At 40.5% G+C, this 24,665-nt stretch overlaps 1 protein-coding gene across 13 annotated transcripts in view; it reads left to right on the top strand.

Annotated features, from left to right (window-relative positions):
- Window positions 1-24,665, top strand: part of BBX (BBX high mobility group box domain containing) — a 277,804-nt gene that overhangs the window by 157,223 nt on the left and 95,916 nt on the right. For all 13 annotated transcript variants that reach the window (XM_045902813.2, XM_054504155.2, XM_054504154.2 and 10 more), the window contains 2 exons: window positions 18,137-18,307; window positions 22,902-23,141. In XM_045902813.2, the coding sequence (XP_045758769.1) occupies window positions 18,146-18,307; window positions 22,902-23,141 (402 nt within the window). In that variant the 5' untranslated portion in view covers window positions 18,137-18,145. The remainder of the gene's footprint in view (window positions 1-18,136; window positions 18,308-22,901; window positions 23,142-24,665) is intronic.

A 24,665-nucleotide genomic window follows, 5' to 3' on the forward strand; every position in this document is an offset into this window, starting at 1 on the left:
ACAGAGTCCTTTGTCTGCTGTTCAGGTCCTCACTTGCAATTCCCCATTCATCTTTCCATCATGAAGGAGCTCTTCAGTGTTCCGGCTCAATCCCCTCTTGGCACATGAATGGTTTGGATTGATGTAAAGTGGCCAGGATTTAAAGACCCAGATTCGGCCACATTTATTACCTGTCTGAGCTGCATATTGTAGTGCTCAAGTTTTTTGGTGTCATAGGCAGTTTTCCTCCAGATGTGGCATGTGTGATTCCTAATAAATGGAAAAGTAGGGCTAAGGTGGTTTGATCCTAACCAACCTGTTAGTGATCTGAATCTCCTACTCTATGAAAGCTCAACTCCTCCGTAATAAAAAACACACTGAATTATTTATAAAGTAGAGAAATGACCAGAGGCCTTCATGGCCTTGATTTGAAGCTATTAGAAATTGACTTTTTCTTGTAAGGGGGAAAAAAAAATTGCTATCCCAAACACTTTCTAAAAAGATGTTGGGAGAGTCTTACTGCAATGTTAGAAAAGTTAATTTTTTTCTTAGTACAGAATTCTAAGAAAGCGCATAGAAAGTGTTTAAAGTATTAGTAGTTAAAAAGAACATAGTGAAGATATACAAAATTCAAATTGTATCCAGTTTCTAAAGTACAGAATCCAGTGTTAAGGAATGGTGGAAGGGAGTTAGCATAAACTGTGAGAAACACAATATGGGAACAATATATAAAACAGCTGTTGCAAACTTTTTAAAAACCCACCATACTGGTAAGAAACTGTCACCAGGGTAAAGGCTGTGTGAGGGCTGTGAAAGCTAATTGATTGTGTCTTTATCCTCCTGGTAGGAAGTGAGAAGGGGGAGTGAAGACCTATGTAGGGGAGGGGGGAGGAGGGCTCTGCGCTACAGGCTGGTCCCAGCTGGAGATACCAAGGTAAAATCAGAGCAGACGGTAGCATAATGGGCCTTCAAGGTCATCTAGGCCAACCTTCTGATGCTAAAGGCCTTCCACAGTTTTTCTAGTTCGTCAATTGCTAATTTTGTCCTTAAACAGGCCTGGTGTGAGATGGTTCTCTTTTTGCAAGGTGAAAACCAGGACTAGATGCTGGGCATCCTGACAACCAATCTGTTATTATTATTGGTCTCATAGTTCCCTGCCTGTCTCTTTGTGAAAACTCTACAAGCAAGGGAAAAAAAAGAACCAGTCTGAGAAGCTTGAACATTTTACACCTCACCTTTCTCAGCTCATCCTTGATCAGTTTCTTTATCAATACCAGCGCCAATTCCAGTTCTCTTCTCCCATAACATCACTTTCTCATAGAGTGCCACCTGACTTCCTTCCATCTGTCTCATCCCGTGGACAGTTGAGACCCTACCCTAGTCTTAAATAACAACATAGCAAGGGTCTGACTAGTTTTTTTCAGGAGCTTTCAAAGGGCCATTTTTGCTGATGCCCAGAGTAAGAGAAGCCAGGTCCGAGCTGACCAAGTGCAGGGACAGGAAGCTCCCAGAACATGGAGTTCACCCCTGGCGTGTCCTCGGTGATAGGGGTAAGTCGAGCTGTTAGTTTAAAGTGAACAGTGGGACAAATTGGGGTCAGCAAAATGAAATAAGAGAATTGCCTGAATTCTCCAATGGCTTTTATAATTGCTGAGAATCCTGGGTGCTGAGACTCTCTTATTATTATATACTATATACTATCTATTCCCTAATGTTTTGGACCACATTTGTTACACTCTATTACATGCTGTCTAGTTCCCAAATTGTTTCATTATTATATAGATCTTATCTCACCAATAAGTCCTTTATTGGCCCAACTCATCTTTCATAATCCGTGTCCTCTCTCTTAATACTAGTCCATTAGTAGGCCTTAAAAGGTTGACTTGGTATCAGTAGGTCTCCCTAGAGCAGCTCTATAAGAGCTGTAGGAGGAATTTGCCCACCTTTCCAGTACTGATTTTGGTAGTCGTCAAATCCCGACAGCTGGGACAGTTCAGCAAACAATTTTTTTGACTCCTCAATGAGCCTTACCTTCCAGTTTGAGAAATGCTATAATGGGATATAAATAATGTGTCTGACATTTGCTGTTAGATTGTGATTTTTAATACGCATCAGACAATGACAGGTTTTATTTATTTATTTTCTAAAATCAGTGTTAAAGCGTATTTTACTTATTCCAGTTGGTTCTTTTTCAAATTCTTGCCCAAACTTTTATTCTCAAATGCAATATTATTACATATTTTTAAAAATCCAGAGGACTTTTTTGTTGTTGTTGTTAATATGTTCTGAATTCCTGCTTGTGCTTAAAAAGCTGTACAACCAACACGGCAAGTTGTGTCCTGCTCTGGGATTAGATGGCAGATTTGTAGTGCCCTTCCTTTACATGTGTTCCTTCTGGAAATGGCATAATACCCACAAAACTATAACCTGCCTATTGTGTTCATTTCAGAATGCTGAAGTTAGTTGAGAAATCATGTTGTTTGTTCCACCCTGTCTTGCAGAACATTTTGATGGAGATGCATGTGCTCTCCATCAATAAAGCATATTTGTTTTGAAAGACACAGCACTCAAGCGCTGTCAGTCATAAAGACTTCTGAGAGTACTTTAGGAGCCGTAACATCAATATTTGCAAAATGCAAAGTGAAGAAGAGTACACTGAGTCACAGATACACTTGCTTTCTTGTTCCCTGATTCTCCCCCTCCCACAATATATTTAGTGTGGCTAAATCCATATGAAGGACTGTTTTGAAGTATGAATGGAATTTGGGAATTCTCGAGCTAAAGTAAATACTGAGAGGCTAGTTGAATGCTAAAAAGCCTTGTAAATGGAATTACCTTTCCTTCCATATAAAGGTATTGATTAAAATCTAAAATCAGTGATACAGTTAGATGGGGAAGAAAAATAGTTGTATTTTGGGATTAAAGTTCAGAGCCTTTAGGCTTGTCCTTGGTTTACCCCTTGCTGGCTTGTCCTTGGTTTACCCCTTACTGGCACTGGGAAGATTATGTAAATACCTCTGAGGCTTCTCTCACTCAGCTGTAAAATGGGCATAATTATACTCACTTCTTAGGATTATATAATATTAAATAAATGTATGCAGTAAAGGCTTTGTGAGTTATAAAGTGATACATAATCGGAGGTAGCATTTAAAGGAGCCCAGGAGGTTTTAATAACTACCAATTTTTCTTACTGGAAAATGTGTAGAACTTATTAATGAGATGTACTCAAATTCCATGTTAGGAAGTGCTTTATTATAAAAATCTAAGACAGAATGTCTTAGATGTGTCAGTAAAATCACTGCCATCTCTAAAAAAAAACAAAAACAAAAAACAGATAGCCCCTGGCTGCTCAGTCCGTAGAGCATGGACTGATCTTGGGGTGGTGAGTTCAATCCCTACGTTGGAGGTAGAGTTTACTTTAAAAAACAAATACAGGGGCGCTGAGCGGGTGACTCAGATGGTTAAGTGTACAGGGTCCTGGGATCAAGCCCCACATCGGGCTCCCTGCTCAGTGGGGAGCCTGCTTTTCCTTCTCCATCTGCCTCTCTCCCTGCTCAGGCTCTCTCTCTCTCTCTCTCTCTCTCTCTGTGTCTCAAATAAATAAATAAAATCTTAAAAAAAAAAACCCAATTTAAATTAAAAAATAAAAAGAAAGGAACTAAATTAATGAGAAATGGTCTTAGTAGAATTAAGAATCTTGCTTAGGGGAAAAAAGATACTAAATATAAAAATTCCTGGGTTTAAGTCAATACTTGGATGATTACTTCTCTCTAAAATCAGCTAACACCATAGCTTAATGATATAGAAGAGATTTTTAAATAATTTTCCAGGCTCATATAGTTCTTAATCCTTTATAGAGAAGCTTTTGTTTATAGTATAAAGCATTACCTTTGTATTTAAATAGGATGCTAGAAGGTAAAAATTTGGCCAGCAGAGGGAGATTTATGTAAATTAGACTAAAAAAATACTCGAAGATGACTCAGTCAATGTGTATCTTGTGGGTAATGCCCATTCTCACACTGTGAATGAGAGAAAAACAGAAGGAAGGAGGATACTAAAATGTCTCTTACTTTGGTGGTTTTTAGAAAAGGGAAAAAGGCAAACGATACACAAATAGGAACTTTTTGTGTGTTTGTTAATTTTATGATATGGAGAACTTTTAAAAACAAATGCTATAAATTTAATACATTTTTAAAATAAAAACAAGCTTTCAGTACTTGTCACCGAGGTTAGAGCACATTCAGCCCAAACACTTTAAAGGAATATACCACCTGAGAGGAATAGAAAGGGAATGGTAAATGTTCTGAACAAGGCACTGTTATGACTTTGAATTAGCAAATAAGAATTTTTGTATCATATATATATTAAGTCAGAAAATCGGAATATATTTAAGAAGAAATTTCACCAAGTGGTGAAGCAAGTATGAAACAGACGGTTTTCTTCTTAACTCTAAGCAGAAAATATAAATGTATCAAAGCTCCCTGTGCATTCTAATTAATTTCCTTAGCAAATGTGCAGTTTGATATAAAATCATTAAATTCACACATTTTAAGTAATGTTTATTAAAGACATATTATACTCAAGGCACTATTCTGAGTATTTGGGAATTTAAAGATAAGTGACATCCTACCTCCTGTAATGTGTAACCTAGTAAATAATGAGTTAACTCAGTTCTAGCATGTCAAAGTGTAAAAGCAGGTAGGCATTGCAGGAGCTAGGATAAGCTATTTTAGTAAATACTATGACTACTAGAATAAGATATATCAGTTCTTTTTTGCTTTGGGAAAAACTAAGATTTTTGTTTTAATAACCATCAAAACAGGTTTTGTCTTATTAATTAAAATAAATTTAACTGTAACTTAAATTATTTACCATCTTTTTAGAGTAAAGGACAGTAGCTTAGGAAAAAGATTTCAAGTAGAGATGTCACAGATTGTTGATATTTTTAATTTTTAACTGAACTACTGTTTCTGGGTTTTGTCTTTTTTTTTTCTTAAAGTTATAATTAGAGATCAGGATGGTGGGGAGGACATCAAGACCTTTTATTATTTTAAAATAAAAACTATGTCATATAAACAAAAAAATGGGTTTCTTGAACTTTGATCATTTTCGATGATACATTTACCTTTTTTTTTTTTTAAGATTTATTTATTTATTTATTTGACAGAGACACAGCAAGAGAGGGAACACAAGCAGGGAGAGTGGGAGAGGGAGAAGCAGGCTCCCCGCAGAGCAGGGAGCCCGATGTGGGACTTGATCCCAGGACCCTGGGATCATGACCTGAGCTGAAGGCAGTCGCTTAACCAACTGAGCCACTCAGGCGCCCAATACATTTACTTTTTTTTTTTTTTTTTTTTAATTTGAGACAGAGAGAATGAGAGACAGAGAGCATGAGAGGGAGGAGGGTCAGAGGGAGAAGCAGACTCCCTGCCGAGCAGGGAGCCCGATGCGGGACTCGATCCTGGGACTCCAGAATCATGACCTGAGCCGAAGGCAGTCGCTTAACCAACTGAGCCACCCAGGAGCCCACATTTACTTTTTAAGAATACATGTGGTCATTCTTAAAATCTAAAAGGCTGTGTGTAAACTGGTGCACGGGAGATTAAATACTCAGTGTTGGGTGATGGATACAAGAGAACAGGGAATGGATAATTATTTCTCTCATGAGGTCACAATTATTCACTGAGTCGTTTTGACTATTTCTGAACAGGTAAAACTGCCAGGTGTTGTGGTTTGGCAGTTTGCGTATGCTAGTTGAGTGGGTGCTGGGTATTTCTGGGATGAAGGGTCACAGAACAGGACGAAGAATAGGGCACGGTGAGGATGAAGTAGAAAAGAAACCGTGGCCGTGAGGAAAGGGGACAGAGTGATAGAAATAGGCTGCAGGGAATAGACCCGGAGCTCGCTCATTGAACAAGTATTCACTCACAACGTGCCAGGCTCTGTGTCAGATCCTGAGATGCCATGATGAGCATTATGCAGCCTTTATTCTCTGTTAGAGTCAGGCCACTTCCTTGTGGCTTATCGAGTATATAGAGTGCGGTTGGGACCCCTAGGGAGCACCCCTCTCAGACTAGACAGGGCCAATAGAAGCCTGAGGTGAGATCCAAGCTAAGTTCTGAAGCAGGATTGAGGCCTGCTGTGAGGAGACAGTAGAGCATATGCTAAGAGGTGAGAGTCCATGGGAAATTCTAGGTGATGGCATGTGCCTCCCTGTGGGCAGAGCTTTTAAAGTGATAACAGAGCAGGGAAACTCAAGCCATAAAAGCAAGCAGGGACCAAGACAGGAAGAGCAGACATTGGTGATGTTGATGATTGAAGTCAGCATAGCTATGGTCAAGAAGGCCAGACTGCTCAATCAGTGTGGTGGGGATGGAGAGGAGTGCACCACATACACGAGGCAGAAGGGGCAGAACTTGGTGAGAGGTTAGATAGCTGGGCAAGAAGCCATTGCAAAGATTTGTACTTATGGTAAAGAAAAAGAGAGATGTGTACGCTTTCTAGATATTTATGTGAAGGGGAAGGAGTGTCCAGTTCTCTGTGCCGGGCTCTGGCATACTTCTCGGGTATATGGCGGAGGCAGAGGCCTGGCCCAGACAAGGTATTTTCTCTGAGAGGCTCAAAATCAAAAATGTGAGTGTGAATAAGAGTGAGGTAGAGAAGCCAGAGCCTGTGGCACAGCTGAAATGAGTTGAGGTTTGGAACCAAGAAGATTAGGAACCCAGTCAGAAGCAAAGTGCAAAGTAGAGCCCATGAACAATGTTAGTACAGGCAGGCCAGTTCTTGACTGCTAGTGGCGTGGCTTGGGGTTAGGCAGTCTTGCTGGCTTGGTGGCTGGAGGCCAGCTGGTACAAAAAAGAGGACTAGCTAAAGGGGGTAGGGGGACTCAAAGAGGGCTTTAGCCTTGAAATTGTGTGTAGACTGAAGGAGAAGGTATTAACTAGAAGGAATAGTGTATCGGTAGTTCATCAGAGAAAGAAACTGAAACACTAGTGGCCCAGGGTAATAGGATAGGAGATGAAAAAGCACATAATGAGAGTGAAAGGAGTTGACCTTGAACCTCTGCCTTGGACAGAAGATAGAAGAAGAAAGAAACAAATTTTGGAATTGGTAAGCAATTGGGAAAGTGTGGAGCTTTGGGAGAATTCACACATATGAAGAAGACCCTCCTGTCAACCAGTAGGCAGCGTCATTTTCTTAGAATGGCTAGAGTTGTGGTGGAGAGGACAGTATGGAGAAGTGATGGAAAGCTCTGGGGGCAGAAGTCCCGGGTTTGAATCCTGGCTCCTCCTCCACATACTGGCAGAGTGGCTCAAGCATGTGGCTGAAGCTTTGTCATTCTTAATTTCTTCATGTATAAAAGGTGACCATTAGAGGACCTTTCTCTAAGAGTTGTATTAAGGATTAAAGAAGTTAATTCCTGTGAAGTGTTTAGCATGTAGCAAACATTCAATGAACTTTGTTTATTCTAAGTGAAGGCAGTATCGTATAGTGGTCAAGAACGAGACTCTGAAGCCAGACCTCCTGAGTTCAGGTACCGGCTGTACCAGTTATGTGCTAGCAGTGTGATCTTGCACATCATATAATTTACAAACACAATGCCTAGCTCATTGGGTGACCAGTAAATATATGTTCAACTGCAGTAACAGTAAACGAGGAGACTCCATGAGTTTGTCCTCTTGTGATTCAGTGTCTTGCCAGTGTGATAGCTATGTCCTACCCATATGACAAATGCGTAGAATAAAAAACCTTTGTTAATTTGTAAACTAAAAGAAGCAAACTCGGGCGCCTGGGTGGCTCAGTTGGTTAAGCGACTGCCTTCGGCTCAGGTCATGATCCTGGAGTCCCGGGATCGAGTCCCTGGATCGAGTCCCGCATCGGGCTCCCTGCTCGGCAGGGGGTCTGCTTCTCCCTCTGACCCTCCTCCCTCTCATGTTCTCTGTCTCGCATTCTCTCTGTCTCAAATAAATAAATAAAATCTTTAAAAAAAAATAAATAAAAGAAGCAAATTCTATGTTATATGGGCTTCAGTTTTCTCATCTGTAAAGAGGAGATAATAATAGTACCTACCTCTTAGGCTTGTTGTGAGTTAATTAATAAATATGAAGGTCTTAGTTTCTGGCCCAAAGGAAGCAATATGTACAGAAGCATTGTATTTATGGAAGCATTTTACATATGCATATATATCTCATTATTACTCTTATCTTCACTCATCATCAGTAGGGGTTGAGGAGAACCTGAGAATTCGTAATGGGAACTGTGGGTTGGGTAAGACTGGATAAGACAAGTGAGAAAGGATTGCTCACGAGCCTGAAGATCAATCTGGGATTGGAAAGTGTGTGTGGAAGCGTCAGACCCGGGGAGCAGCCAGCACCCTGGGGCAGACCTAGAGAAGAAACATGGTTGGACGAGTTCAGAGCTGGGGTTTAGTGCAGAGAGTGGTGAACTGAAGGTACTAGGACCTGCTGTTTTGAGAGAGTCATGAGAGTCATTGACAACTAGCCAGAAATGGAAATAAAGCTATTAGAACATGTGTTCGGACTAGTATGGACGGCTGTTTGGTGGTGACTTTGATTTCGTTACATCTGTTACATCTCCTTGTCAATTTGCCTGTTTCTGTTCTCTCCCTTTCCCTTCTGAACAACCTTTCCTAGGTTCTTATTTTTCCTTCTCTGCCTATTTCCTTTTCACGTCTTATATCTCTCCTGCCTTTTAGCAAAACAGCATAAAGACAAGGATAATTAGGAAGCATGAAAGTATTGTTTCTGTCTTTGCTTCTTCACGTATTCTCTGAGCATCTACTCCCTGTCTAGCATGGGGACGTTTGCTCTGACGGATCCAGAAAAAAGCATCTGGCATGTTCATTACCTTCAAGGGTCTTTGGGGGAAGAATTCACATGAAATTATTATGTGTACATTGTACAGAAAAATGTTAATTGTTGTACAGTCAAGTGTCAAAAAATATGGCACAGCCATTAAACGTGGGTGATGAAAAAGGTGCTTTGGAAGGAAAGAGATATGAGCTGGAGCAAGTAAAGGAAGCTTTTTAGGAATGGGAGTTCAGAGAGGCTTGTGGAGAAGTGAGAGTGGGGGTGTAGGGTACAGTGTGCAGGCCTGGGAGGGCAGAAGCACAAGCACAGGGCAGCTGTGGCGGACAGGACAGATACCTGCTGGCCGGGAAGCAGAGGCGGGTGGTGAGCTGAATGGGAGGTAAGGCTGCATGCACACGAAACTCTCACAATGCATAGCTCACCAGGGGATCAATAAATATGCGGTCAGCTGCACTGAGAATAACTGAGGAAGAGACTCCCATGAGCTTGTCCTCTTGTGCTTTAGGTTTTTGTCAGTGTGATAATTATGCCCTAACCATGTAATAAGTACATATTTAAAAAAAAAAAAAAACTTTGTTAATTTAGAAACTAAAAGAAGGCAAATTCGTTATGCTAGGCCTGTTGAAAAATAGGAATTTGGTGACTTTCTGATTAAGAATGTAAACATCAACATAAAATTATAGGAAAACAGAGAGGTGGGCTTTTTGAGGGACATGGTGGGGAACATGTCCTAGCCTGTTACTGAATTCTGTATGTAAATAGCTTTTTCTCCCTACGCCACCCCTTGTCTTGGTGCTTTATCTCTCTCGAGATAGCTATTGTCTCTCTCTGTAGCCTAGAGCAGCATGCATTTTGAGAACCATGTTAAATTAAGCTCTCCTAAGATTAAATGTCAGGGAGCTTAAGTATTTGAGATCTTAAAATACATATTCCTTCATGAGGTAAGGGCACAGGGACCAGAACTACCAGTACAGCTAAGCCCTTCTTTGAATAGTGGCTGCCTTATTAGTATTCATGAAGAACATATAGATAACATCTTGACAGAGTTAAAATTTCAACCTGAAGAGCTACTGCTTTTCAATAAAGGGTGCATTTAAAGACACTCTTTGCATGAATAGAGTGAATTGCTTCTAGAATGGAGAGTATTACTTTATTGAGTGAGATGTTTTTCATTTAATCTGTCTACAGTTTAGAATTATCATTAGAATTACAATAAATAATAAAGATTAGCACATGTAAGGCTTTTATCTTCAAAGAATTTTAGAGTTAATCTAATTTGTCACCCGGATCCGCGATATGCACTTGCTTTTCTGCTGTGAACCCTGACAGTGTTCACTTTCCAGCCCCTCAGTGCTCCCTTTTGGTATTTCCATGGCGCATAGAACAAACAGCTAATGGGCATGCCCAAAGGATTTACCTTAGATCCCTCTTTCCTCCGTAAGCCTTTGGACTCTTGAGTTAGGCCTCCCGGTTCTAGTGCAAGCTTTTCTGCTGCTCACTATGTGACCCTAGGCAAGTTACTTAACCCTCAGCTTCTTCAACTGGGATTTATAGTAGCACCTGCCTCAGAGGGTTCTTATGAGGATCAAATGAGATAATGAATATCAAGGACATAGCAAATACTATTTAATGAATATTAGCTCCGTATTACTATTGTTTTAAAAATTATCCATAGGAACACATCATTCTGGGAAGTTGTTATATGTGGTTAAGTGTTAGGTGATGAAGTGACAAGACCTGCCGTGTACAAGGCTCAGGGCTACCCCCTAGGACAGAAAAGGAAGAAACCATGGCATCTTCCCTCTAGACATTTGCAGCCTGGGGTTTTTTTTGTTTTTGTTTTTGTTTGTTTGTTTTCAGGGGAGGAGGGGTTGACACAGATAAAACTTATTGTAAAACACTGATAGTGCTTGACCTAATAAGATCAAGAAGGGTCAAAGAGCACAAAGTGATGAATTTTTATTTAAGGTTTCTATAGAAAGCTTTAGAGAGGAAGGCATATGTGACCTGGCCCTTGGAGGATGAGAACTTCTACGGAATATGGGAAAATGTTAGGGTGGCAAGGCTTCAGAGCCGGGGTATTTACCAGTCGCTCTGTCAGCAGAACCCCCGTGGGAAGGTAGAAGCAAGGTGTGTCTTGAAAGCAGCAGGACTCCCTGGAAGGAAGATTTTAAGCAGGTCAGTCTAATTTGTGTGGAACTCTAGAGCTACCGCTTTGTCACGGTTCCTTTGGGAGGTTTTTCCTCTTCTCTGTAGACTTGAGAAAATGGTGAAGTGTTGCAGTCTTAGTGGGACCCAGGAGAGGCCTTCCTTGTGGTTCGAATGTGTCTAACGGTGAGATTTCATGGGCCTCTATTACCTTCCCCTGTCTCACTGGGTCTGAAGTTCCATTAATATGATTTGGATGGGATTTTATTGGACATTTAGGAAACAGCTTAAAATACCCCTGTGGCAGCATTAAATTCACACAATGTTTTAAAGACTGAAGTGTACTGATTGCCAACGTTGTAAGACAAGATGATAGAAAGACTGAGGGGATCTTATTCACAAAATTTATGGCGGTGCCAAGGAACTGTTTCCTACTGTGTATCACTCAGACAAAGGAAAGGAAACTTTCCATCTTTCTCTTTCAGTTTCTGAGTCTGGGGATTCTATCGTCTGGGAAGCACATGGACCGTGGTTAAATGGGAGACATGTGTTCTCTTTTGAACAGCATCTTCGGCTGAGTTTAAGCAACAGATGCTACCAGTTAAAACCCATACTCCCTCTAAAAAGCTCATGGGAAAAGGGAGGATTTACCAACACGGAATGAGAACTTTCTGGGCACCAGATTCTATGCTGGGTATTATATGTATAAAGTGTTCTCAACGTAGAGCTGTTACTGTTTTAACATAGGAGGAAAGATCATCAAGATTAATAACTTTACAAGGAGTAGTTAGCGGTGGACGAGGGATTCTAAATGAGGCCTGCCAGGCTGCATAATTTTAAGTGTGGTGTTCGGTTTGTACTGTTTCTTCTGTGATATTTCTTCTTGAAACTTCTCATGAAGTTTGACCTCAATAAAGTCTTCATGAATGGGCTTACTTTCGAAGAATACAGTTAAATGAAGTTTTTTCCAGTTTATCACCAAGTTGACTTGTATTTAGTTCAGAACAATGATTATCTAATTAGAGTCACTAATCCTGGCATAGGAAAGGCCCACATGGATTGGTTTGTTGTTACAAGATAAATACATGTTCAGTATTTTGGATAGGGACCTTCAGCTTCTATTGTTTGACAATCTCAGCGGCATAATTTGATGATATTGAGTCTTTCAAGTAGAGTCCACTGACAGGTAAATAACCTGATTTCAGTTTTTCTGGAGTTGCAGTGCAGAATGGATGACCCCTTTTGAATAAAGTCTGCCAGTTGTTTCATTTATTTCGTATAGATTGTTAGCTTAATTTGCTCTTGGTCAAGGACAAGAAGCCAAACTTCATAATATATGGGGCTTTTAGTGGCAAAATAATCACAAGTGTAGGCCTCTGTGACTATCAAAACTTAACAGTCTTCCCTCCTCCTTATTGTTGAAATAAGAGGAGTCATAGGCTTAAGTCTCAAAAAGTCTGCCTTCTTTGCTTCGTCTTTTTCTTCATCTTTTCTTTCATTCTTTCTGGTTTTCTCATTACTTCTGAGTGATAATTAGGAGCATCGTTTCCCCTGATTCTTGCTTGCTTTCAACAGTTTGAAAACTGACCTGTAAGGAATTAAAAAGTAATTAGATAACTATAAATTATTAAAGTATCAGTTTATAGTTTGAGGTTTTTCGTAGTCAATACATCAGTTATACTTTTCCTGTCCAAAATATATTATGTCCAATTCACTTGTGCACTTTTTCATCTTTAATTTATGATAAAAATATTTCTTTCACTCTTAATTTGTTCTAAGTACAGTGCTGGGGATGTTGGTCTTATTTCTTCAACAGCTCAGGGGGCCCGATGGTTCTCACGCACCACATGCCACCTTGGCCTGTGTGTCACAGTTGCACATAGTTTTCAGCCCCCCCTTTGTTTCCCACTCAGGAAAGAATATCTGAATTCAGGGAAATGAGAGAGATGGGGGTTCATTTTGAAGCCATTCGAGTGTATAAAAACATCACCATTATTTAGTGCGAGGGGGCTGGTTCATATGGTTGCTTGTAACAACCCTCACAACTAACCGATCTTGATGTTCTTCTGGTGAGCAAGGATGCTTCTGAGCGTATAAAGGTAAACAGTCTTGGATTATAAAGAAAAGGCTTAGTAAGGGAGGTAGGATGTACCCAAATAATTGTAATTTAAGGGAAAATATGGTGTCATTAGCAATACAAAGTCTAGTGGATTTCTGGGGAAGGAGAGATTAATTTGGGGATTATCAGCAAAGACATACAGTATCTGTAATGGCATGTCAGCTACATTGGAAAGAAATCACATGTGAATGTGATTATTCTGAACCCCAAAGCCACATACATATACCATTCAATAATTTTATTCTTGATATTCTGTTTTCTCTTTGAATATTAAAATTTTAAACACATGCACAAAGGCACATATACTTAAACACATTCACACATACTTAAATAGCATGATCAAAATCCTTGAGACTAAAAGATATATTTTTCTCCAGGCACTGGCAATCACTTTGACCTCTCCAGTTGATATAGCCGCTTATAGTTTCCCGTTGATTTCTTTTGCTATTTAAAAAACGCATTACCTAAACAAGGATAGGATCACATGGATGGAGTAGGATGCTTCTGAGCTGACCTCCTCCCACGACACACCCAAAGTACAACTGTATATGGAACATCTCTCTCTGAAGACTAGCAGCTCTTCCACAACTACAGATATAAAGGAAATGTCCAAACTGAGAAGGAGAGGCGGGGCAGGGACACAGTAGAGATAGCACCAACACAGAGATTCTCCCTGAGGGGCGAGGAGATCCATCCCCACCCTGGGCAGCCACCCACCCTGGGCACCTGCCCTAGGAAGATAAGCCCTCATAATATCTGGCTTTGAAAGTCAGTGGGGCTTAACAATAGGTGAGGGGAGGGCTATAGAAAACTGGGACTCTCCTGTTAAAGAGCTCATGCACAAACTCACTTGCTCCAAGACCCAGCAGAGAGGCAACGGTTTGGAAAGTACCAGGGCCATCCCTGAAGGATATTTGTTGACTACTTTTAGGGTGTGTGCCAGAGCGGTGGGGATCCATAGGAAATTTCACCAGGAATGGAAGCACTGGAGGGTGCCATTTTTCTTTCCTTCTACCTAGCTGCTCTGTCGCTTGTGGGAGCCATTTCTGATATTCTCCATCTTACCTTGCTGCACTATTCACCCCCTAGCCCCCTGCATTCCTCTGCAGACTCACCCCAGCAGGCATCCCTCCAAAGCAGCTCCTGCCCTGCTGAGAAGCCTTGGCTGGGACTGGCAACCCTGCAACGTGGCTCCCATTCTCCCCTCACCCCCAGGCAGCTCCTGTCCCAGCAAGAAACCTTGTCCAGGACTAGCACCGTCCACCCCTCCAGTGGATCTACCTCACTGCACTCAGCAAAAGGCCTTGGCAGAGACCTCTTACTGTGTCCTATCCCCTGCCCTGCTGCGCCCAGTGTGCAGCCTCGGCATGGATCACCCCCCCCCCCCCCCATGAAGGAGACAGGCAGTCCCACCCACCGGCATGACTGCAGCAGTCTTGGCCAGGCCTCACAGCCAGCCACACGAGGGGCTGGCCCTGCCCACCGACACAGCTGTGGCCAGGTTTCTCACCAGCTGTACTGGGGTCCAGGCCCACCCACTAGTGCCACCGCAGTAGTCATGGCAGGGCATTGCAGCCAGCCAGGCTGGGGGCCAGCCCCTTCTGCCAGTGCACGAGCAGCTATCACAGCCTAGCCACTATAGTCAGGAGGGTATACACAGCCCACTCAGGGGACACCCCTGGAACACTTGGTCCTGGTGACCAGGGGGTATTGTGCTTCTGGGCCCCACAGGAAACTCTCTATATACGGCCACTCCTTTAAGACCAGGAGACTTAGCTGACCTACCAGTACATACAAACACACACAGAAAGTCAGGCAAATGTATATGCTCCGAATGAAATACAAAACCTCAGAAAGAACTAAATGAAACAGAGATAAGCAGTGTGCCTGGTAAATAATAGTTCAAAGTAATAGTCATAAAGATGTTCACCAAACTTGGCAGAAGAGTGAGTGAGCCCAGTGAGAACTTCAACAAAGAGAAAGAAAATATAAAAAAGAACCAATCAGAGCTGAATACAATAACTGAATTAAAAAATACACTGGAGGGAATCAATAGCAGATTAGATGATGCAGAAGAATGGATCAGTGATCTGAAAGACAAGTTAGTGGAAGTCACCCCAGCTGAACAGCAAAAAAAAAAAAGAATTAAAAAAAATAAGGATGGTTTAAGGGACCTTTGGGACAATATCAGGCATACTAACATTCCCCTTACAGGGGTCCCAGAGGAGAAGAGAGAAAGAAAGAGCCAGAAAACTTATTTGAAGAAATAATAGCTGCAAACTTCACCAACCTGGAAAAGGAAACAGATACCTAGGTCTAGGAATCACAGAGAGCCCCAGACCAGATGCATTCAAAGAGGTCCACACATCATAATTAAAATGTCAAAAATTAAAGATAAAGAGTATCTTAAAAGCAGCAAAAGAAAAGTAACTAGTTACATAGGAGGGTACCCCTATAAGACCATCAGCTGATTTTTTAGCAGAATAGTTTGCAGGCCAGAAAGGGAGTGGCATGATAGATTCAAAGGTTGAAAGGAAAAAACCTAGAACCAAGAATAACCTACCTGGCAAGAACTGAAGGAAAGATAAAGTTTCCCAGACAAAAATTAAAGGAGTTCATAAGCACTAAATCAGCCTTAATAAGAAATGTCAAAGGGACTTTTTTTAAGTGGAAAAGAAAAGGCTATAAAAAATGTTTTATCTCATAAAATATTGGGACCCCCATATGGGTTTAATTGCCACTCATGCAGCTCATCCTGAAGTGATTAATAAGCCACAAAAATAACCGTTTCCTCTTCTCTGTATAGCATTGGTATTTTTGGAAATTGGGTTGCTTGTGCCAAGTTTTATTTGTAGATAGAATGAGAATTGTTAAATGATCTATCAGTTCACAAGAAATCTTTGTTCCTTTATTAAGAGCATACCAGATAACTAATTCCATATAGAGTTTTCAGTAACTTTTTATACTTTTGAGGCAGCCACACGAATCATATAATTATTTCAGATATTCAGCAGAAGTTTCTTGCTAAAAAGACCATGGGAACATGTTTTTCTTTGCTCTCCCTCCTTCCTTTGACTAGTCATAGCATTTAATAAATTGGTGAGGATTTTTATCAAAATGAAGATTTAAATTTTTTTTATTAAAATGAAGATTTTACTGCAGCACAAATAATCTGAATATTTATCAATAATGAAATGATTGAGTATATTGCAGTACACTTTTATTTTGGAATATTCAATGGTTATTACAAAATGGGAACAGTCAAGGTGTATTGACTTAGATGAGCATGATCTATGCAAATTAAAATTTCTAAATGGCTATGTTTACTGGTATATTTGTATATTAAAAAAGGCACAGAATGATATAGTCCCTAAGGATATTTTTAAATTGGTCAAAGGATAGGCAAACAGGTTTAGAGGGGCATGATTATTAACAGAAGAGAATTCAGAAATAGATTTATACACATATAGTAATTTAGTGTAGGATAAAAGTGACATTTCAAAGGAGTGGGAGAAAGCTGGATTATTTAATAAAGAGTGTTGACAGAATTTGGCTAGTTATTTGGGGAAAAAAGGATAAAGTAGACCCATATCTCCTTTATCAGAATCCTTATCTCCTGAATTACAGGTTGATCAAATATTAGAATTCTTTTTTGTAGTGAAGTCATGAAAGTTCTAGAAGGAGTTGTTAGTAATTTTTTAAAATTTTGAAATGAAGAAGGCCTACACATGACTCAAAATCCATAAACTGTGAAGGACAGAGGATAAATTTGCCTGTGCCGTATTGTTTTAAAGGCTTCCGAACTAGATGCATCTAGAAACTTTATGAAATCCCAGTTTTAGCAGCATGGCATAACAAATTTATTGATACCACTTTGCAATACACTGACCCAAAAGGCTACTGTTCTGTGATTTCAGCAACTGTGTTTATGTTTATAACTGTCAGCGTGAGCCATTTAAATCGATAACATCATTTGAATGTTTGCATGAGTATGTATGTACAATGATTTGTATATTGTTACTTAAAATGAATGGATGAGAACTATTAAACTAGGAAAAAGCTGGGAGAATGCATATGAGAAACAGACATGTATAGTTTACCTCTGGACTGTGGGGCTGGTGTGATGGAGAATACAAACCTCAATTTGTGCTATTTTCACCTTTATAAAATACAAATGTGTATTGTTTTTATCATTGAGAAAAAGTTAAGTCACCGAAAAGTAACTTAGAATTATGGGCTTCTGAAAGATTTTATCACATCCATAGGCTGGCTACCTCTTAAGCTATTTCAGCCAGCCACCTTTCGGGAAGAGAAACAGCAAAAAGCCTCAGGAGAAAAACTTTGTTACTGGATTTTGGTGCCCACATAATGGAGAGGTGCAAAAGTATTTGTGACTTATGTCACAGATGGGTACAGAGGGCTCTCATCTCGCTAAGTGACCTACGGTGACTTCACGCGCTGGGTCCTTGGAGGCTGCACACTGCTAGTTTTTAAAAGTGGTGTGTCATCTTGTGAAATGGTTTATTTTAAATCTAAAACATTTGATTCTTACAAAGTATTCATTTTACTTAATAATGCTCCAAGCTCAGATTTATCATAGCGTAGAGTGCAAAAGTCACGTAAATTGTTTTAATAAAAGAGGAGCCATCGGAGAATGTATGGAGGGCCACCTCTGGGACCACCTCATCTCTGGGCGCTGTCTTTTCAGATTCTTCTGATGCACCACTTTAAGAAACCCTACCCTGAGTAAATGCGAACAGGTGACTGTAACTTGTAATCCTCCTGTTGGTCTATTTGGGTTTTGAGTTCTGAAGTTATGGAGTGGAAGGAAGTAGATTTCATAAAAGGCAAATTTTATTAGCTCCATTTAGCCAAGTAAAATGAATGTTTGATTATGTACTTAGAATTCGTACTGAATCCAGTAAATGCCTGAGCTGGTAGATACTTTAGTCATTAAAACTATAATCCAATTAAAGCCAAGGAAGCTAAATAAACAAATTTTAATCAGATTTACTTTGATTTCTCTCTGTTTCTCTCCCTTTTTTTTTCCTTACCACAGGTCACAGTAATGAAAGGCAGTAACAGAAATAAGGATCATTCAGCAGAAGGAGAAAGGGCTGGAAAACGACCAAAACGAAAGTGTCTTCAGTGGCACCCACTGCTAGCAAAGAAACTGCTGGACTTTTCAGAAGAGGAGGAAGAGGAAGACGAAGAAGAGGATATTGATAAGGTAATTCCTCTGTTTAATATAGAAGTTTTGAGTATTCATGCCAGAAATGACCGTGATCATGGATGGTGAGAAGGATGCATTTCTAAAAGTCTGTGTAACTTGAATCCTATTCAACTATTCAGTTTACCTTTTTATTCCAGATAATGATGACTCCTGAAGTATCTGTACTTCTAGTAGTTGAGACAGAATCAGATCCTTCTTCAGTAGTCTTTCTGTCAATTAACTAATGATTTTCAGGTAAAACGGTAATACTCCAATGCAGTGGAGATGGGGGTATTCATAAAGTTTGTTAATGCTCACCTGGCATCCACCCCGTTTGCAGCTCTGGCTTCTGTCTCCACTTCAGTCTAGCCCTGCCTCCGCAGACAGCCTCAGAGCTGCTCAAGCCCTTGTATCTGCCACCTGCATGGCATCTGGCAGTTTTCACCCCCACCAAGCCTCCTTTGTCATTCAGTCCTCCACGTCCCCTTCTCTAGCCTCATGCTTGAGCAGCCAGCTCTTATTTAGAAAGTCACACGTTCCTCTCAGTCTTGGCATAGCTGGTCCTCCTTTCCTCCCCATTCAGCTCTCAAGTTGAGGACTACCTCCCCAAGAGATGGGACCTTCTCATGGCAGGTGTCCCTCCCACCCGACGCATTCTGTGTCCAGGGAGTTCCTTCCTGACATTTACCATTTACCTTGTGTATGTCTGTCTTGCCAGACTAGAATATAAGCTTAGGAAGAGCAAAGTCTTGCCCCTCGTGTCCTCCTCTTGTTGGAATCTAGAATGGTGCCTGGTTTTGAATAGATCTATGGTCATTAGAAGAATCAATGAATACATATTTTGTGTCACTGCAACTTTTATAAACATGTCTTTAGTATTCTTCAGGCCTTTGACATCCATTCAGTCTTTTGTTCTAGGCTTAGGTCAGCTTCCAGGAAACCATGTTTTCTGTTTTTCCTGTTTCTCAGACATCTTACCCGGATACCCTTTACAGTCTCTCTCACTGAACTTTTTCTCCTCTTTTACAGAGAAAACAGAGGCCGCCAGAAGTGACTCCTTCAGCTTCCTCTACTCACCTGCACGCTTACTTCACTTCTTGCCTGTCTTTTCTTCCTCCTTTCCTTTCCAGAGAAACAGTGTTATTAATTCTGTTTGAGGAAACTGCCAGGTTTATCCAGATTTGATCGTTCTGACACAGTGGTGCCGCTCGGTCCCGTGGTCCTTGGGGCGGTCCTCTGCTTCACTCCTCCTGCAGCACACACTCCTCTGTCTGTCCCAGGATTTCTGTTTCTCTCCCAGCCGCACCATCCTACCTTCTTTCAGTTGATGCCCCTCCATTGTTCTGCCCTCAAGTATTGGTGTTCCCTGGGCTTCTTAATTTCTCTTGCCATCCTGGACCTTTTTCTTAAACGCTGCACTCATGATTTGGACTATTTACTTTACATATCCACTTAGATCTCAGATCAGAACTCAGTTTGAACTTCTATATTAAACAGAGGAACTCAGCTTTGAAGCCCATCGTCCTGCGTCTTCCTCACCTCAGGAAGTGGGGACCCCTGGTTTTCGGGTTGGTCAGACCAGAAGTCGGGTCTCTTCTCTTTTGCTCAAGTCTCATATCTGTCCATCAGCAGATTCTCAGCCGTGCCTACTGCATGGGATCTCAGCTTGACTCCTCCTCAGCAAGGTCACCACCAGCTCCTTGATCTAGGCCACCACCATTTCTGGTGCAGATCACTGTGCTCTGCTCTTGCCCTTCCACAGTCTGTTCTCAGCAGAGCAGCCAGAAGGATCCTTTCAAAACGGAAGGCTGGCCGTGCCGCTTTCCTGCTTCATGAGGGCAGAGAATGCATAGGCTCAGGGCTCTACCTGCACCACCTAGAACAGTGCCTGGTCCCTATCAGTGGCCCGGTCAACAGTTACAGAGTTCAAGAACGAGGTGATTGGACTCCCTTCTTTCTCAGTCCCACTTGGTGATCCCATCCACTTTCCTAGAGTCTTGCCTCCTTTGTATTCATACCTCAGTTCGTTATTGCAACCAAGATGTCTCTGCTGAGAACCACCTCAAATTTAGCCGACCCGATACTAATCTTTCCGCTCTCCACCTGATCTAATTTCTCTCATTTGAGAAAAAGCATTCACTGTTGTGTATGAAGGAATCCTGCCACTTTTTTTTTTTTTTATAGATTTATTTATTTATTTTAGAGTAGAGGGAAGGGGCTGAGAGAGAGAGGGAGAGAGAGTCTTACTCAGACTCCACACTGAGCAGGGAGCCTAACTCGGGGCTCAATCCCATGACCCTAAGATCACGACCTGAGCCAAAACCAAGAGTCGGACGCTCAACTGACTGAGCCTCCCAGGCACCCCGAAAACATTTTTTTTTTGATGCCCATATTTGGCAAAATAAATAATCTCTGGTAAAATATGATAACCTATGTTGTTCCCCTCAAGATTTTTTTTTTTTTTTACAGTCTGCAACTACTCATAGCATTAAATGCATGGGTTTTTTTTTAATAAGACAAAGCACATTCTTCATAAAGTATGTCCATACCTACTTCTACAACCTCATGTCCTGGGTCCCTGTTCTCATGTTAGATACACCAGTGCTACTGAACTGTATATCAATTAGTAGTCATAGAGCCTTAATCCTTTTTAGTTTTCTGTATCTTCCCATTGACTGCCTGACACATTCTGATTCATCTTTCAGAATTTAGCTCAGACAACACATTTTCTAGGGAGACTTCAGTGTACTCTCACCCATCCACTAGTGCTTTGTTATCACACTGGTTCCTTGTAATCGTCATCATACTGCTTTTTAATTCATTCGCTTTTCTTTCTTCCCTCTCCAAACAGTAAGCTTCTCGGTCCAGGATCTTTTCTTATTTATCTTTTTTTGCAGCTCTTGGCTTGAGTTTTATAATTTAGTAGCGGAATCAAAAGTTATTCTTTTCTGAAGGGAAACTATAATTACTTCCTCAACCTACATAGTATACTTTTTATGCCTTGGTTTTTCTATAGCTTCTTAGATTCAGAATGCTAAATAAATACTCCCCAAAAATGCAAATCGTTGTTGATAATTGTGTACAGAGTGAGGAAGCTAAATCTATAGCCTTCACTCCCAATAATAATCTCTAATGTATTTCCAAATCAGATAGCTATGACTTTAAGATTGTTCCACTGTACCGTTTTGTTTGAAGATAATCGATGGTTAATTAAATGCATTTGCAATACTTAATTTAAACTGAAGAGACTTTAAAAATACCGAATTTGATAAAGTCAGTGATTTGTCCTCGAGTATCTGTAGCCGTTGCCCAATCAACATGGTGTAAAAGAACATGGTTGCGTTACAGTGGTGGATCTCAGAGTGTGATCTTCAGATCAGCAGTATCCGCATCACCTGGAAATTTGTCAGAAATTAATTCTCAAGGCCCTCTCCAGACCTGCGGGATTGGCAACTCTGGGAATGGGACCCAACAGTCTCTGTTTTAACAAGACCTCCAGGGATTCCACTACCCACTCAAGTTGAAGAACTAAGGCTCTGCTATACAATGCAGACTGACAACTACCTCCATCCTTCTTGATTTTAACTATGAAACAAGAAATTAAAGAGATAGTTTTAGTAAGCCTTCTGGACTTCCGTTCATGGTTGCGCTGTTTCCAAGAAATAGCACAGGATCATATTTGAGCCTTAGAAGATATTTAACAATTCCAATACATCCTGAGATTCTGTGATCAGTGGTATCCTCAGCCATGTTCAGGTAGTAATGTAAGAGATCAGAAGCAGAAGGCTTCTGGGCAGTGGAAATGACAGTTACACAGATGGAATGGGCAGGATTAGAGCTTTGTAGAAGTTCCTGAAGACCTCGAATTGAATGAAATGCTTTGGAAAAGGGAGGATTCAGAATCGATTTTGAAGGTTTAAGCCTGGGTGAATTTATTCCTGTTATCACAGCATTTCACGAAGCAGGAAAGGTTGATATTTACAAGCTTGAAAATTTACTACGTAGTTCCTCCTTCAAGTAATGTTAAATGTCTCTTGTGATTTTTACAGTAGGAGGCTCCACTTGTGATGTGCCTAAAACATTGAATAGTCTGTATTAAATTTTTATTACCTACTTTCATGTTAAACATTTTCATATTATTAACTGTAAAAAAGCACTTTCCAACGAGGAGAAACAACTAATATTCATGTATTTTTTGTGAATGTTGTTGTTAATCTTGAGACCCATATATCACAGAATGGGTTTATTTATTTATTGAGCAGTTAGTTAAGTATATATACTAGACATTAAGCTAGATGCTGTGGTAGTAAAGGTAAAAGAGCTTTTCCTCAAAGAGCTCACTATTTAGTGAAGGGAAAAAAATGTAAGCCATCATAACACGATAATAATATATGCTGCAATAGAGACATGCACAGGTTGCTATAGAAACTAAGCAGAATACATTGTAAGTTGGTTCCCAACCACTAATAGTGGTTGATGATTAATTTTTTCCAATTTGTAAGTTATTTCAATGGAGCTAAGAAAAAATACAATTTGAAAACCAAAACTAACTGTTAAAGCAAAATTGTCCAGGATGTGTTAAAGATCTGGCTTTTGTTTTGGTTGGTAATAGGTTCAACTTCTTGGGGCCGATGGCCTAGAGCAAGATGTTGGTGAGACTGATGATGAATCACCAGAACAGCGAGCCCGGAGACCAATGAATGCATTTCTCCTATTTTGCAAACGTCATCGCTCCCTTGTACGTCAGGAACACCCCAGGCTTGATAACCGAGGTGCTACCAAGATACTGGCTGATTGGTGGGCTGTTCTAGATCCAAAGGAAAAGCAGAAATATACAGACATGGCCAAGGAGGTAGGTTACAATGACAAGGTTTTGTGTTGGCTGTGAGCAATCAATCCCATACCTCCTCTCCCCCCGCCCGCCCCCGGTCTTCATATATGAAGTCCCTGCTGAAGGTCTAGCAGCACAAAGGTGAATCCTGAATCAAGTGTTATACGAAAACAGTTCCTATTCCTGAATTCAAGTCCACCTTCCAAATGCTGGTGGAGGTGCCAAGAGCAATCAATTGCCAAGTTTTTTCATTATGTATACTTCACAGATTGATGTGGGGGGTTGATTTTTATAAATGGGTAATTTATTTATTATGAATGGGGGTTTTAAAAAAATTTTTTCTAGGAACCGAGCTTCTCCTATTAGAGAATGCCCATGGTAAAGACGACAATCTTCGGTTACTCTAGTTGTGTGGTGGGAAAGAGTCTTCATCTAGTTCTAATGCTGAATAACCTTGTGACAGGATCTAAATCAATCACTGGGTTTCAGCCTTTTTTTTTTAATGTTATTAGAATGAGGAAATTGGGCAAAAGCATATCCCTTTCCGTTCTAACATTTTTTGATTTTGTAATAAATAGTTATTAAGAGATTTGCTTTGATTTATTTCTGTTGTGTGGGTAGTGCCTCATGAATATTCAGAACTAGTGAAGGAATGAATAGCAGTGAAACATGACGTGTTAGGATATGTGCATGCATGTAAACATAGGCAGAAGCACTTCCTGGAGGAAGGCTATTCAGAGAGGGGGGCACTTGGATCAGTTCTGACATGCTTTTAAAATGTATTGTGTAACGGATTTAGCAAGTGAAGGAAAAGCAAAGCAATATCGTAGTGGTTAAACTTGAAAGGAGTAATTCTCACATTATTCCTTCAGCATCGTAACTCCTTCAGCATCGTAACTTGCAAACAATCCTGATTCATGAAAACCCCTTCCACCCAAACATATGGTTAAGTTCTGTGAAAAGAGGAACCAGCAGGGGACAAAAATATAGAGTTTCAAGTGACACATTTTATTAGACATCTCAATATGTGGAAAAATAATTCTTTTAATTGCTGTGGTTTTATTGAGTTGTTTAACAAGCTAACATGTAACATAAAAATTTCTTACGCAGTGTTAAAGGATATTTGAATCCAGGGTATATGGTTAGCGTAGTTGTTATGTAATTAATGATCACATAAGACTTTGTGAGTTGGCTGTTATTAAAGACAGGATTTTGACTATGTAAGGGTATCTGGAATTTTTTTATTTTTTTTAAAGATTTTATTTATTTGAGAGAGAGATAGCCAGAGAGAGCATGGGGGAAGGGAACAGGGAGAGAGAGAAGGAGGCTCCCCGCTGAGCAGGGAGCCCCACCTGGGGCTCCATCCCAGGACCCCAAGATCACGACCAGAGTGAAGGCAGACGCTTAGGGGACTGAACAACCCAGGTGCCCTGGGTATCTGGAAAATTTAAAATCAGTTCCAGTAATACATGATTTTAAATGTTTCAGTAAATTTCAACTAATATAATAGTAATTAACAGCATTTTCCCATTAAATGGCCTTATT

Source organism: Mirounga angustirostris, unplaced genomic scaffold (genome assembly GCF_029215605.1).
Source record: "Mirounga angustirostris isolate CCGP_5_RB_7025 unplaced genomic scaffold, mMirAng1.0.hap1 SCAF_1, whole genome shotgun sequence".
Taxonomy (NCBI): Eukaryota; Metazoa; Chordata; class Mammalia; order Carnivora; family Phocidae; genus Mirounga; species Mirounga angustirostris.